The sequence below is a fragment of the Natator depressus genome, chromosome 7 (genome assembly GCF_965152275.1).
Source record: "Natator depressus isolate rNatDep1 chromosome 7, rNatDep2.hap1, whole genome shotgun sequence".
Classification (NCBI taxonomy): Eukaryota; Metazoa; Chordata; order Testudines; family Cheloniidae; genus Natator; species Natator depressus.
Window position 1 is genome coordinate 88,056,423 of NC_134240.1, and position 15,444 is coordinate 88,071,866.

The 15,444-nt window shown below is 40.4% G+C and overlaps 1 protein-coding gene across 4 annotated transcripts in view; it reads right to left on the reverse strand.

Annotated features, from left to right (window-relative positions):
- The window catches only part of PRKG1 (protein kinase cGMP-dependent 1), an 860,241-nt gene that overhangs the window by 175,898 nt on the left and 668,899 nt on the right, over positions 1 to 15,444 (reverse strand). For all 4 annotated transcript variants that reach the window (XM_074959000.1, XM_074958999.1, XM_074959001.1 and 1 more), the window contains exons 6-7: positions 13,650 to 13,727; positions 8,943 to 9,037 (exon numbers count right to left, since the gene is read on the reverse strand). In XM_074959000.1, coding sequence (XP_074815101.1) covers positions 8,943 to 9,037; positions 13,650 to 13,727 — 173 coding nt within the window. The remainder of the gene's footprint in view (positions 1 to 8,942; positions 9,038 to 13,649; positions 13,728 to 15,444) is intronic.

The following is a 15,444-nucleotide window of genomic DNA, read 5'->3' on the forward strand; positions in this document are numbered from 1 at the left end:
CAAGATAGAGGCCTCATTGTGCTCGGCTCCATAAAAACACTTCGTGAGAGATAGTCATTGCTTTATTTGGACTGTAAACTCTTCAGACAAGCCAGACAAGATTTAGGAGAAAGACAGAGAATTGAGGGAAAGATTAAGTACAAGACCACACATGACGCTTGTGGAGAGCCAGGAACTGAACCCAGATCCGCTGCGTCCCAATTCATTGTATTAACTACAAATCTAGCATGCATGAGTTTGTGCGTCTCTCTGCATGCATGCATGTTTTGTTTTCCTAAATCTGGATTTAGAAAATACATATTTTGCTCTTTGTGGAAGGAAAAACACATCAGAGAGGATACTATTTTCACAGAGTTCCCTGCCTTAACCTTAAGCTTCCAGCTGGTGCAGAGATGAGCAGATATGGTTTATCACCCAACCTTTTACATATGTAAAAGACTTGTGCAGGGAGCCTTCCACGTGGTTTTTCAATATGGACTGTCTTAAAGTAATTCACAAGATTTGCCAAACTAGTCTCCTCAAATGGGTCATCATTGTACTATATTATGTTTGTAATCCACTAAATTTAAAAAATGCATTTCATTGTAATTTAACTAAACCACAAAAATTATTTGCAGAAAAATATATATTTGAATGGATTGAACACCAACATAATTGAAGAAGATAAAGCTGTAATGGAAACACAGAAGTGAAAACCAGATACATTCATTTCAAAGAAAGATTAGATGGACAAATGAACAAGCTGTTTCTTCATGAGTAACATTTTGTTTCAGTAAACTTGTTTGTTTTTTCCCCACATCAGCAATATATACCTCAGTCACATAGAACTAGCTACCTTTTGGGGTAACAGCATAAAATATACTCTATTCAAAGACAATCCACTGAACATATATTGATGGAAACATCAGAACAAGCTACAATTTTCATCTTACTATCTCAAAGATATAGTTGAAAACATTGCTCCTGTTTTTAAAAGCGACATCCATATACACTATTTATAGTGTGAAGGGGTTATTCAAGTAATTGGGAGTACTTAACTAACAATGGACTTTGGGAGACGCCAATCCACATCTGAGCTTTCCTGGGAATGTTCAAACTAACATGTAAACAAAAAGCTGAAACATTCATAGACATATGACTTGCTCAGGGGCTAGAGACCCCATCTTGTGGCTGTAATGTTGCACAAGATAAAGACTATATAAGGCCCTGGAAACCCCTCCATTTTGTCTTGAAAGAAACTGGAACAAAGGACAGTAACTACGGGGTTTGAGTGATTGCTGGACCCAGATTAGGAAGGAGTCTAGTCTGTCAAAGAAGCTTATTGGAACATCTTTGAGGGTGAGATTTTACTTGCATTTAGTTTCCTACTGTATTAGGCTTAGACTTGCATATTTTATTTTATTTTGCTTGGTAACTTACTTTATTCTGTCTGTTATTACTTGGAACCACTTAACTTATATTTAATAAAAAAACTTTTTACTTATTAATTAACCCAGAGTAAGTAATTAATTCCTGGGGGAGCAAACAGCTGTGCATATCTCTCTATCAGTGTTATAGAGGGCGAACAATTTATGAATTTACCCTGTATAATATTTATACAGAGTAAAACGGATTTATTTGGGGTTTGGATCCCATTGGGAACTGGGTATCTGGGTGCTGGAGACAGGAGCACTTCTTAAGCTGTTTTCAGTTAATCCTGCAGCTTTTGGGGGAAGTGTTTCAGACCTGGGTCTGTGTTTGTAGCAGGCTAGCGTGTCTGGCACAAGAAGGCAGGGTGCTGAAGTCCCAAACTGCCAGAGAAAACAGGCTCAGAGGTAGTCCCAGCACATCAGGTGGCAGTCCCAAGGGGGTTTCTGTGACCCAACCCGTCACTGTTAAGAGTCCTGTTTTTGGTTTAGAGCACCAGCATTATTTTCCTATTCCTAGAAACATTTGCTTATTGTTGTGAATTTGAGAGTAAATGCAACTACATTGGACTGGGGATAACAGTTAATACTGAAATAGCAACTGTAGTGAAAAATGCCATAATCTTTTTCTTTATTTTTTTTAAATAAGAAATAGCATCACAACCAGAAATAGCAACACCACCAAAGAGGATGGATTTAGACTGTTCTCGTGGTACCAGATGACAGAACGAGGAGTAATGGTCTCAAGTTGCAGTGGGGGAGGTTTAGGTTGGATATTAGGAAAAACTTTTTCACTAGGAGGGTGGTGAAGCACTGGAATGGGTTACCTAGGGAGGTGGTGGAATCTCATTGGTTAGAAGTTTTTAAGGTCAGGCTTGACAAAGCCCTGGCTGGGATGATTTAGTTGGGGATTGGTCCTGCTTTAAGCAAGGGGTTGGACTAGATGATCTCCTGAGGTCCCTTCCAACCCTGATATTCTATGAAATAAACAAAACACACAATCACACTAATGACTACCATAACATACGTATTCAGTGTTTCTAGTATGAAGAAACACAAAGGACACTCTTTAATATAATGCTCAGTGTATTGGATAGCAAAAATTGAAGCTGTGTATGTATGGCCTGCTTTTGAGAAATATTGAGTGCCCCAAACTCCTCATGAATCAATGGAATATGCAGATGCTCAGCACCTCTGAGTATCAGGTTTCTAATTCTTTATTTAATGGTGTTCCAATGTATTCTAGAACGTCTTCAGAAAGGTTCAGAAAGTGAGTTTTCCCCATCAGTGATAAACTGTATTTGGTAGAAAGCAGTAGTTTGAGATAAAGTGTCTGCTTTTAAACCTCGGTAGGATTTTGCCATTGACTTTAGGATTTGGCCTGTTACATTTAACACAAATACACAAAGAACATACTTAAAAAAATTAGATCCAAAAAGATACGGTTTCAACATGAGCACATGTATTACAGTAAGAACCTGCTCTGAGAGGCCTAAATGCAAGCCCTACATAACACAAACTTCAGCAGTTTGCTGGAGCAGCCGCACTTTCACCTGTAAAGGTTTAAATGGATATGGCATCCATTCTTCCAAGGGTAAACTGTGGCTTCAGTTCCATTGCAGAAATGGGAATTGGTGACCATTTTGGAGAAGGGCAAAGCTTTATGAGATTAAAGGTAGAAATCAGAAATTAATGAGAATTAAAAACGTTGCCTTTCACTAGGACCTCTCGGTAGGTCCTGACATCCAGGCTAAATCTTGCCAATTCTTTCTGCATAAGATCTCTGAGATATGGCCTTTCTTATCCATCTACACAGCTAAAACTCTCATTTAAGCACTCATTAGCCTGTGTCTCAATTACTGCAACCTCCTGCTCTCTGGCCTTGACAAATGCAATTTCCTCCCACTCATATCCACTTACAATGTTGCTGCAAAGATCATTTTCCTATCCTGTTACTTTGACGATATCACACCCATGGATGGCAGGTATAATATGCCAGTGAAGGCTAAGCCTTCCCTGGTGCAGCTGCCACCGACACGCTGCCAGACATCAGGTCCGGAGTGGCCATGCCCCTGTCCCTTCCCCAAGGCCCCCATCGTCTGCTGCTGCTGCTTCTCCCTGCCTGCCACTGCTTGCCGGGTCCCTCCTCCTCGGGGGCAGGGGAGTGAGGAGGGAACACGGTGAGCCAGCGATGGGCGGGAGGGACTGGCGGGGGAGTGAGGTGGCTCCGTGTGCTGGGGCTGGCTAGGAGCAGCCCGGCCCAGTGCTTGGTGGGGCTGGGGGCTCAGCCTGGCCAGCAGCTCAGGGAGGGGGGCGGCATGGCCAGGGCCGGCCTGGCAGCTCAGTCTGATGTGGCTGGGGTGGGGGGCAGCAGCTCAGCCCAGCTTGGCCGGCGGCTTAGCCCAGTGTGGCCGGAGGCGGGGCGGTGACGGCTCAACCTGGCGCTCGGCATGGCCGGAGGCCGACAGCTCAGGGGCCTGGCGTGGCCCCGGCTGGCCCAGTGGCTCAGCCTAGCATTGCTGGCCTGGCAGGGTTGTGGTGGCTCGGCCCAGTGTGGCTAACACCAGACTGGTGCTTTGGGAGGGGGGACGGCCCAGTCTGGCTGGGGTGGGTAGGCAGGCCGGGACTCTTGCAGTTGCGGGGGGGCCCTCAGGGCTCCTTCTGTTATGGGGGGTTTGGGGCTCCACCATGCGGGGGATGGGGCCTCAGGAGGATGGGGCATGGCCAGTGGGCTTGCCTCCCCAAAGCGGGGGTTCACCCACTGTCTGTGATTACACCCTTGTTTCAATCCCTCCACTGGCTCACCCTTCTCGATCACATCAAACTTTAGATGCTTGTTTGACTTTCAAGGCCTTTCAAAGTCAATCCCTACCCTATCTATCATCTTTCATTCCCTATCAAGATTTTTATGTCCACCTCCATTTAACCTATGATGCCAGTCTCCACTGCCTACTTGTTAAATTTTCAAACAAACAAGTGCTTTCTCCCAGGCTGCCCAACACAGTTGGGAGGCACTCCCCATATGCAAACTTACCTCATCGTCTATCTTGAAATCCCTCCTTAACACGCTCCTTTACTGTGATGCGTACAAAAAACTTAACAATGTTTAGTCTGGTTGGTGTGCAGAGATCACTGCCTATCACATTGACCAATAGTGTTACGGTGTTTACTTGTACACCTCCATCTGTTGTCTCTGGTCTTATACTTGTTAGCAACTTGAGGCAGAGGCTGTCTTTTTGTTCTGCCTCTTTTCCCTGTCTTTGTACAACACCTAGCATGGTCCAACATCTGGTCCATGACTAGGCCTCCTTGGCACTACAGTAATACAAATAAATAGATAAATAATAGAAACATTCAGATATTGTGAGACTTACATTAAAAATAATGCAAGTTGGCAATACTGAAACTTTAACTAAAACTCACAACATAGGAAATTTCAGGAATGGGGAAAGTCTGTCAGGCTCAAAATGCCTGGCTAAACAAATCAAGTGCCACGTCCTTCCTCATCTACCCAGAAGAAGGGCAGCTCATCACAATTCTCCCTCCATCCACATGGAAGATTTAAATGGAAAAAATACTTCTTTTTACATGATTTCACTGGAATGTTACAATTAAGGAAAGTTTCTTTCCTTCACTGTTACTCTATCCTTCCATTGACTGCCAACCCCTTTTAAAAAAAAATACATGGAAAATTAAAGGATGAAGCTGTATATTTTAAGGGGCATTATTTGGCAAGTTCCAAAGAAAAGCAGCATAAAAATATGCTAATGATGTCAAAAGTGGTTGAAAATCCCTAATTTAGGACCCACAGTTAATTTACAGAAACAACAGAGCAGCAAAAAGAAAGAGTACATTTGATTCACAGGTGTTAATTGTAATAGGCTGTTACACTGTACTCATATAGCTTATGGAATAATGATATTTGTTCAATCTGTTGAGAATTATAAAAATGTACTGCCAAGGTTCTGTAGCAGTTATCAATGGTTATTAATGACCTGGCAGGCTTTACATTGCCATATGGCATATGAGAGTCTGGAAGTGACTGTTGGGATACTTAGTCAATAAGAGCTGAGAGCTTCAGTGAGATAACATTTTGAAGCTTTCAGGAGGAAAGGAAAGAGGGGGAACAAGGAAGATGGGTTTAATGAACACCATATTCTAGAAACACTGACACTGGATTTCTGAAAGGAGTACAATAGTGCAGAGGTTCTCAACCAGAGGGTTGGGTCCCAAAATTGGGTCACCAGAATGTTTCAAAGGGTCACAGGTGGCTCCTGTCCCAAAGGCCTGGCTGGGCTTGCCTCCCTGCAACCTCCAGGGTCCCAGCGCCACTCAGGTTTGGAGTCTGGTTAGGCCAAATTTGAGTGAGTGGCACTGCAACCTCATGAGTCAGGTCACAACTCCACTTACACAAATTTGGTTCAGCAAGGAAGGCAGGGGTGAACCCGAGCGGCGCTGCAACCCTGGAGTTTGCAATGCCCGGAGTGGAGAGCCAAGCCCAGCCAGCCTCACAGCACAAGAGCTTGGGTGGCTCAGGCAGGTGATGCTAGGAGGTGGGGCTTGGTAGTGGAGAACCACCTCCACCCTCTGATGAACCTCAACAGGCCACCGAGGCTGTCTGGGTTGGGGAGGGGAGGACAACTAAAAAATTGGGGGCCCCTCCCCCCATGTCACCTCTGGTGGTGGGCACAAAATATGATTGCTTACCCCAGGAGCTAAAATGCCTAGTTACAGTTCTGCCCCAGGGCCTCCACCCCAAGACTATTTACTGAGTTGTGACGGGCCATAAACGTTTACAAATGGCTCCTGAGCCCCAAAAGGTTGAGAACCACTGCATTAGTGTATCTACACTACAGATTAGAATCCCTTGTATCTTACATTTTTGGAAAATGCTAGAATTCAGCTGCTGATGTTATACTCCATTGGTATGGTACAGAAAGAGCACAACAGAATGTGCACAACAGACTACTATAGGGCTGTTTAGGTGCAATAGATGTTTACATTACATTATTTTCATGCTCCCTGCTGGACTATGTAGATGAGTCCTGCCACCTGCCTGTTGCTAGAAATAATCAATATTAAAAAATTGTCAAAAATTAATTTAACTATGAAATACAGCAAAAAATAATGTACAGTGACTATTTCTAGACCTACAGTATATATTGTCATCTCAGACTGAATTAGACAGGAAACTGAAAGGCAAATGTGTTGGGAAGTTTAACTATTACTGTAAAAAATATGGCTGTGGTAATTTTGTGACTTGTTTTGTTTCTGTTATTGTGACTGGGATAGTGTAAAATGAAATGTGTGGTGTACTGGCTAGAAAAATAGGATAATACATGTTATCACAGGACTTGTTCGTCAGCATAAGTATTTCCAACGTATCATACAAAATACTTGTTATCCAAATTCCTTCTGTGCAGCAGTATGCATAATGAAGACTGCAACTATTCAGCATTGCTGAAACAGTAAAATACTCCCTATTGCTATTAGTTGTAACTGGATAAAATGCATATGAAATTACACATGAACCTCAGTTTTTATTTTTAACACATTATCACTGTGGGGTAAATTTTCACAGCATTGGATGAAGTTATTGTTGAACAATTCCAATTGAAGTCAATGGGTGTCACATGACTAAAAATTCCAAAGAAAGCTTTGAAAAATTATCTTTAGCTGTTAACTAGGTACAAAGAAAATATCAAAAGAAAACATGTACTGCTTGTCTATATCTATCTATATTAAACTCATATTCACAAACATTTAATAGAAGCATATAGACACATCCTGCATTGTAAACAACAGTGACGTCTAAACATTTATCATATATATATATATATACACACACATACATACATTTGTCAGTTATTTATCTAGCTGCAGATATACTTCCAAACTATCAAATTTAAGTCTACCTACAGCATTATTGAGTTTACTAGTAAACTGGGCCTGCAGTATCTCAGATATGTACACTTTCATTCAAAAAGCATCTGGGTATTATCCTACCTCTATACATTGAAAATACAATACCAATTATAGCAAGATTTCAGGTTAATTTCAGAAGATAAAAGCCATTTTATATTGAATATTTTACAATATACAAATTGTTTAAATACCTATTGTGAATTAATTCATTTTAGTCTAAGGCAGCTAACAAACACAACTGTATTTGAAATTTTTTTTAAAAATTCATTATTAAAAAATAAGAACCTAAACTCTGGAGTAGTTGTATTATTAGAAGTTGTTTGAGAAGGTGCGTTATGAGCCTTCTTCTATTTGTCAGACCTGTTTCCAGACTTATTTGGCCCAGAGTTGCCAACTCTCAAAATTTTCTTGCAAGTTTTATGATATTTGGTGTTTTTCTTGAAACCCAAGCTCCTGGAGTCATGTGGTTTTCTGAGAATTTCAGTTTCTCTCAGTGGTTTTCTGAGAATTTCAGGAAAAAAAAAGTTTCTAGCTCTCATGGCTACAGAGAAAAGCTTGGATATATTGCTCAAGTATACCGTAAAGGTTAGAAAATCAGAAGGCAAATTAAAATAACCTCAAATTTATTATTTAAAAAAGCTCATGTTTTTTAAGCTGATCTCGTGGTTTTGGTGGGCCTGCCTCTGACTCATGAGTTTTGGACACTTGAGATGGGTAATAATGTTGGCCAGTTCTCTCTAGATGTCAGAACTGCCACAAAATTTGGCTAAAAGGGTTCTTGGGCTCTTTTGAGGAAGACTGGTTTGTGAATGACTGAATGTGGAGGTTACAATATGAGAAAGAAAAGGAAAGGTAACCATAGAGCTTATAGGCAGAGGTAAATTTTAAAAATGGGAGATTTAACTGTATGGTGCCCACTAACATTAATAGGAGTCATGCAACTATATCCCTGAATGTTCTACTGTACATCTAAACCTATAAAAAGTCTCTACATTGTCTTCCCTATGCATCTTTAGTACACCATTGAAGAAATGGAGTATTACACTTCTATACTCCTATTTAATATTAACATAGAATCATAGGACTGGAAAGGACTTCAAGAGGTCATCTAGTCCAGTCCCCTGTACTCATGACAGGACTAGTATTATATGGTGGACATATAACATGTATGGTGGACTGTTATTTACATCTTTAAGTTCCCTCCAAGCATAGTTATAACTCCCAAACAAAACACTTCATTAAAAACAGTCTAAGTTCCTCAAGTGTGCACACCACCACTTTACATGCAATCTGCTGTTATGTGCTCACCCAACACATGAAACATACCACAAGGTGGAAAATTTTAAAAATAAGAAAAGCTTATCAGACCCAAATTGAGGTCTACATTCAGACATTTAAGTACAAAACAGGGATTTTAATACCAAGTTAAGGCCAAATTCTAATGCAACAAACTTCACTACAGACTGGCTATCAGTGCCTCCAGGACAATGACTCAGCAAGATTGCTTAGAATTCAGTTCTATCTTCTAGCTGTAAGACCCCAATAAGCTATTCCAGAATCCCTATCTGCAGTGAATCACAGTTGAACAGCTATATAATTTGTAGTACTTACCCCTGAAGTGCTTTTTCTCCAAACCAATCTCCTTTCCCTAAAGTGCGGAGAAAGATTGGCTCTTCACTGGGTGAATCTTCACGAGTAACATTTACCTGTGGAAAAGAAAAAAACCAAAATGTTTTATTAATAAAACCTGCTCATTTGGGAATGTATGAGTCATCTGATGGCATTTCAATTAATACCGATTCAGGTTCCTATTTGGTTAACTTGATAATTCCTGTATCCTGAACTTCCTTAGAGCCTTGCCAATCACCATTTTAGATCTGTGTAATCAAGCGTACTACTATGGCCAGTTCCCCAAACAAGCCTCTTAGGCCACTCAGGGAAATGTATAATTACTTTTTATTGGGGTATGTATTATTCTTGAAAATACTAATATGAATCGTGCCCTCTCATTTATTTTAGCATTTGAGGCCCCAATCTGGCAACTGACTGTGTGAGCACAGGGGTCTGTTTGTATGGAGTCAACTCTAGAACTGGAGGTCCAGATCTTTATATTACAAGATGCACTTATTATGTGGGGTTCTTTTTACAGAGTTCTAGGTTATTCTGTTCTGCACCATTCACTAATCAGGAAACCAGTCTGCAATCTGAAACGAAGAGAGAACATTACAGAATGAAAACCCTTCCTCTTTGAATCATTGAATGCAATGAAAGGACACAGTCATGGACCCCAAATGCTAGCTGGAGCAGAAATAAAGAACTTCCATGTATTTTTGATTAAAAAAATGAAAATAAAAATTAAATTAAAAACTGCAAATGTGGCTAAACACCCTTTAACCACCTTTGCCAATTTAATGAATGAAAAGTGGCAGTCTGCAGCTGTGCCTTGACATTTTTCCTTTTTGCTGTGAAAAGCAGGTTTTGCAGATGAAAAGTTGATTTCCAGCCCAACTGAAAAATGATGCGTAGTGTGAGCCTGATGTAGGCACAGATTAAAAAAATATATATGGGCAAAACACAATGGTTGGAGGTCTTCACATCCATAGGAGATGGAGTTCCAGCACTGGAGGTGCTAATTCTTTTTAATTTTTCTTCTAATATCTTCTAATTGCTCTTTTGAAGACCATTCTACTTTGCATTAAGATAGTAAGAAACCCTGATTTCCTTGTAGCTTGTTGTGTCTCCATGATAAATTGGTAAACTCCTAGCAACCACTGTAAGGCAAATCCTTTCTGGATATACCACTAGTATTAAGGATGATACAGCACACTCCATTAGTCCACCAAAGATTCAGAAACCCCTTGAAAAGGTGATAGGTAGATCTGGGATGTATATGACCCTCATATGAGAGGCAATTCTTTTCTTTGAACCTAGACTTAACTAGGGTGAACTCTGAATGTTTTAAAATGGTCAGATTGAGAGAGGATGCTGGGTGAGGTGCAACATCCAGTGCAATAAATTTAGTGGGCAGAGGAAAATGGCAACATTTCACCCTTAGATCAAATTTGCAAATCCCACTTGCATTTCATGAAAATCTCAGGTTCTGCATATGCAAATTCACAAAGCATTTTGGGATTTCAAACAGTTTAATTTAGTTCTGACATGGGGGATATGGAAAGCTTTCTAGTTTAATTTTGTTGTGAAAATCTAAAAAAAACCCATTTCCTCTACCGTCTACTGTCTCTTGTTATGGGTGCTCAACATAGTTGTTTTGAGTCATTAATGAGCACTCAGCCTACAATAAAGTTTTGCAGTGAGTTATCAAAGATCAGATGAGGGTAGGGAAAGCGTAACAGATTGGATAAAACTGTTTGTAGCAGATGGAAAAAAACTAAGTAAAGAAAGACTTAATACATTTTAATCTGTTTCTCTGTGTTCCTCTGTGTGTCCTAGAAAAGAAATGCCAAGGGATCACAGTTTAAAGTGATCATACACATTAATCACCAGATAATATGGCACCAATAATGCACCTATTACATTTGTGACATTGATCTTTACAGGAAAAATGGCATGCTACAGCACAGCATGGCACATGATTTCACTCTACTGACTGAGCACTGAACAGTGCCAGACTATCAGCATGTGGTGAGCAGAAGAGTGCAAACTATTGATAGTAAACAATTTATTCACCTTGCAGGATCCTAGCAGCAGGGCTTCAGCCTGAGCCTAGACATCTACATTGCAATTAAGCAGCCCCTTATCCCAAGCCCAGCAAACCAGAGTCCGCTAGCATGGGCCGGTCGCAGGTTTCTAATTGCAGTGTAGATATACCCTGGGAGACCAAAGGAGTAATTTGTGAGAGGGGCTATGCTGCCAGGATTAAGGAATTTTTAGGACCTTTCTTGTTCAGTTCTGTCAGGTTTTGCCCAAGATATCACTGCTGGACACACTGAGCTATATGAATATCAGAAATTGGAAACAGCTTTATAACTAATGGTCTTCTAAATATTCAAACCAATTAATTGCATGCAGCATGTACATGCCCAGGCACGTGGGCTGCAGTCAGATCCTTGTTTGATTTATTTAACTGTCTGACCCAGGGTTCAGTTTGGGATGTTGGGTGGCCATGTTTGTGCAAGGTATGGTCATATACTATAATCCATCTTATTTAACTGTTTGAGTGCCAGGGCTCTGGCGGTGAGTCCTGGGAACTCAGGCCTGTGCTGTGTTGTTGTCATGGCACCATTCCCATATACAGCAGAGATTTCATATACTTGCCAAAGGCATTTATTAAATTTACTGATCTCCAGTTTCGCCATCCATCACCTTTCACCACAGTCCTCTCTGGAAATCTGTAGTAGTGGGGTGGATGTGCACACTAATAGTTAAATAGGGCACAGTGGGAATCCCTGTAACAGCCTCCATCTCAAGTCTCTGGTCAAGGGCCTGAGGCAAATTTCAGGAAGCACTGTTTTATTTCAACTGCCTTGGCTGCCCATCAGCTCTCACAGCCAACATGGGAATAAGCAATAAAGGGAAAAGGGAGTCTGCCAAAAAAACATTTAGACCCCATGCAGATGTCCACCATCACATTGTGGCATTGCTGTTAGTGGCAGACCGTGACAATTGCGTGCACAGAAATATCAGTCTATTTTGCACACTGACTGGTAAATCTGCCAATCAGGGATCTGGGGACTCTTCTGAGTACAGAGGATAGGGTGCAACCTGTTTCGAGTAGAGGAGGATACAGATTAGGCCAGTGTGTCTGGAAAGGAATGTTCATGTGGGGATCATTTGTGTCATGGTTTTCCTTCTTCAGAGAGGTAAGGAAAAGATTATGATGGGATCAGTTACTCCTGATCAGAAGAAGCTGGAAAAGCTTGAGAGTATTATGAAAGATACAGGGGTGGGGTGGGAAGGGGGAGGAGTACAGGAGAAGGAGGGAGAGGATAACATAAAGGAACTTTCTGAGGCTTCATAATAAATGCACACCCCATAATGTACTCCATTTAGAAAACCTGCCAATGATTGACTTATTCACATGGAAAATACACACAGCTTTTTTTCCCTCTAGTGAACATTTGACTTCAGCTGTTTGATAAATATTGGTTACAGAGACAGAGAGAATGTGAGCAAGACAGAGTACTAGCTTCAGTACTTGTGAGCTGGCAATGTCACACGCTCTCTCAGAAGACATCCCTGCATGTGTGGCAGTCATGTCAGAACTAACTAAACTACTCTCTCTTTTCTTCCCCAATATCTGGGCTTTTTTGTTGCCTTTCATAATAAATTGCCTGTATTAACCTCTGACTTTGCGCAAATATAAGAACGGTAAAAAGAAGGTTGGGATTGACCCAACCAATTTATCTGTCCTCTTTTGTTTAGTTTTATCTGTGTTTCAGTACGTATTCTCTGCAGCAGGAAATTGCAGTGCCTTCCCTTGAACATCTGCATCCTGCTGTGGTAAGGAGCAATGTGTTTGCCAAGCTTAACACCAAATAAAATGGAATTTTCAACTGTCAAAAAAGGATTGTCTAAAGCTACCAAGATTCTGAAAGAAAACAAAGAGGTTTAAAGCATTTCCCCCCTTGTAACTTGCTGAGTAGAGGCTAAGGCATCAAAGAAGGCACCAAATTTTAGAAATTTCAATAGAAATATGGTACAATATATTTTATTTTAGTTCAGAAAGACAGCTTAGCAGTTCTGTGGGTCCCCATGATTTAAATCTTAACAAAAAAATAAGTGTTCAGTTAGTGTTTATTTGTTCTATCCATCTATGGTGTATACATATAGGTGCTACAGCAATACAAATAATACATTATTATTATTATATTTAGAGCAAGGGATTAAAATATGTATTTCTGGATCACATCTAGCCCAACTTTGCACTGACTCAATGTAACTCAATAGCAGTTGTTATGTCTCATTCCTAGAAGGCATATATCCATGTTACAAGACCTACCAACATAACTGACACCCATGTTGGCAGTCTTCGATGATGTCTATACTAGAAATGTTGTAAATAAAGTCTTGATCTTGCTAGTCATGCAACCAAGGTGGCTTAACAACTTTTTTCATGAACCAAAAAGTGTTCATTGTGAGTACGTGTAAAACAGTGTGTAAGATCTGCCTTTGGGGTGTGTGTGGATTTTTTACTTAAGGTCATTCTCCCCAACTGACACTGTGCCAAGAAGTTTAATTAAATGTGAAATGTTGTAACATTTGTGGCCCTGCAAGAAAAGGATTGATTGACACTGCATTCCCAGAGTTACACCATCATTGTACATGACATTTGCTTTGAAAGGGGTGACAACAACTTACCTTTCCTTTGCTGATTATAAAGAAAGTGTCCCCTCGAGCCCCTTGCCTGATAATGTACTCTCCATTTTCATAATGCGTCTGTGGAAAAATTAACAAGAACAAAAGGAATCAGGCTGTCACTCAGTTTGTAGTCCAGCAGGTTCACAAGATAACTCTTAGGGAGGCAGTAAGCCTGAATGAGTTTTATCCAAGCCTGTCATCTGTCACAAGTTAAGAATTACCCTATGTCAAGAAATATAACAGTGAAAAATAAATCATTTTGTCTTGTCCATTTTTCTTATTATTTTGTTAGTGCCAGCTTTTGTCTGGATACCTTATCCTCAGTCCTCAATCCATGTATCCTAATGGAACAAGACATAGGAATTTTTCTGAAGAGCATCCAGTACAAACCAAAACTATGGTAATAAACTGCTTGTAACAGTGGTCCTTTTCCAAATATTTTCATTTATGTTTGTGGTGTTCATCTTATTTTATACTCTTGTTATCAGTCACTTTATTTAGGAGTTATTTTTACTTAAAATAAGTTTTATTATTAGTCTTGATTTGTTCCCCTGGTTTATATTAAAATTAACTGATAATATTCTGTCCTATCCAGTCAGAGTGAGTGTCGAAAAATGGGCTAGATGAAATTCCTTGTATTACACCAATCAATGTAATTTAGGTGAATTTAGACAAAAAAATAAAATGTTCCAAGCTAAGTCCTTAAATCCATATTTAGGCTTCTAAATAACTGGTATGATTTTCAAAGGTGTTGGGTGTCAGCAGATCAATAACAGGCAAATGCAGAGGTAAGTCAACTTAAAGCATCCCACCTAAAATTTTGACCTAGATTTCCCACAGACTAAATAAATGGTGGTGTCCTTATCAGGCTTTTGTGGTGAATGAGACTAGGACTTTTCAGCTTGGAAAAGAGGAGACTAAGGGTGGGATATAATAGAGGTATATAAAATCATGAAAAGAAAAGGAGTACTTGTGGCACCTTAGAGACTAACCAATTTATTTGAGCATAAGCTTTCGTGAGCTACAGCTCCGATGAAGTGAGCTGTAGCTCACGAAAGCTTATGCTCAAATAAATTGGTTAGTCTCTAAGGTGCCACAAGTACTCCTTTTCTTTTTGCGAATACAGACTAACACGGCTGCTACTCTGAAACCTGTCATAAAATCATAAGTGGTGTGAAGAAAGTGAATAAGGAAAAGTTATTTACTTGTTCCCATAACATAAGAACTAGGGGCCACCAAATGAAACTAATGGGCAGCAGGTTTAAAACAAATAAAAGGAAGTTCTTCTTCACACAGCGCCCAGTGTGTGAAGAAACCTGTGGAATTCCCTGCCTGAGGAGGTTGTGAAGGCTAGGACTATAACAGGGTTTAAAAGAGAACTAGATAAATTCATGGAGGTTAAGTCCATTAATGGTTATTAGCCAGGATGGGTAAGGAATGGTGTCCCTAGCCTCTGTTTGTCAGAGGGTGGAGATAGATGGCAGGGGAGAGATCACTTGATCATTACCTGTTAGGTTCATGCCCTCTGGGGCACCTGGCATTGGCCACTGTCGGCAGACTGGATACTGGGCTGGATGGACCTTTGGTCTGACCCAGTGTGGTCATTCTTATGTTCTTAATACAGTACTGATTACTGTATTCAGACCTCTTGTGCTCCCCCAGATAGCAATATGAACCTTTGAAACACGTAAGTTCTAGTGAACGTGTTATTTGAAGACTGCAGCAAGGCCAAGCAAAGACTGCCAAATCTGCTGTGTTCTCAAAGTAGTATATCAGCAGAAGTATAGGTGGAAAA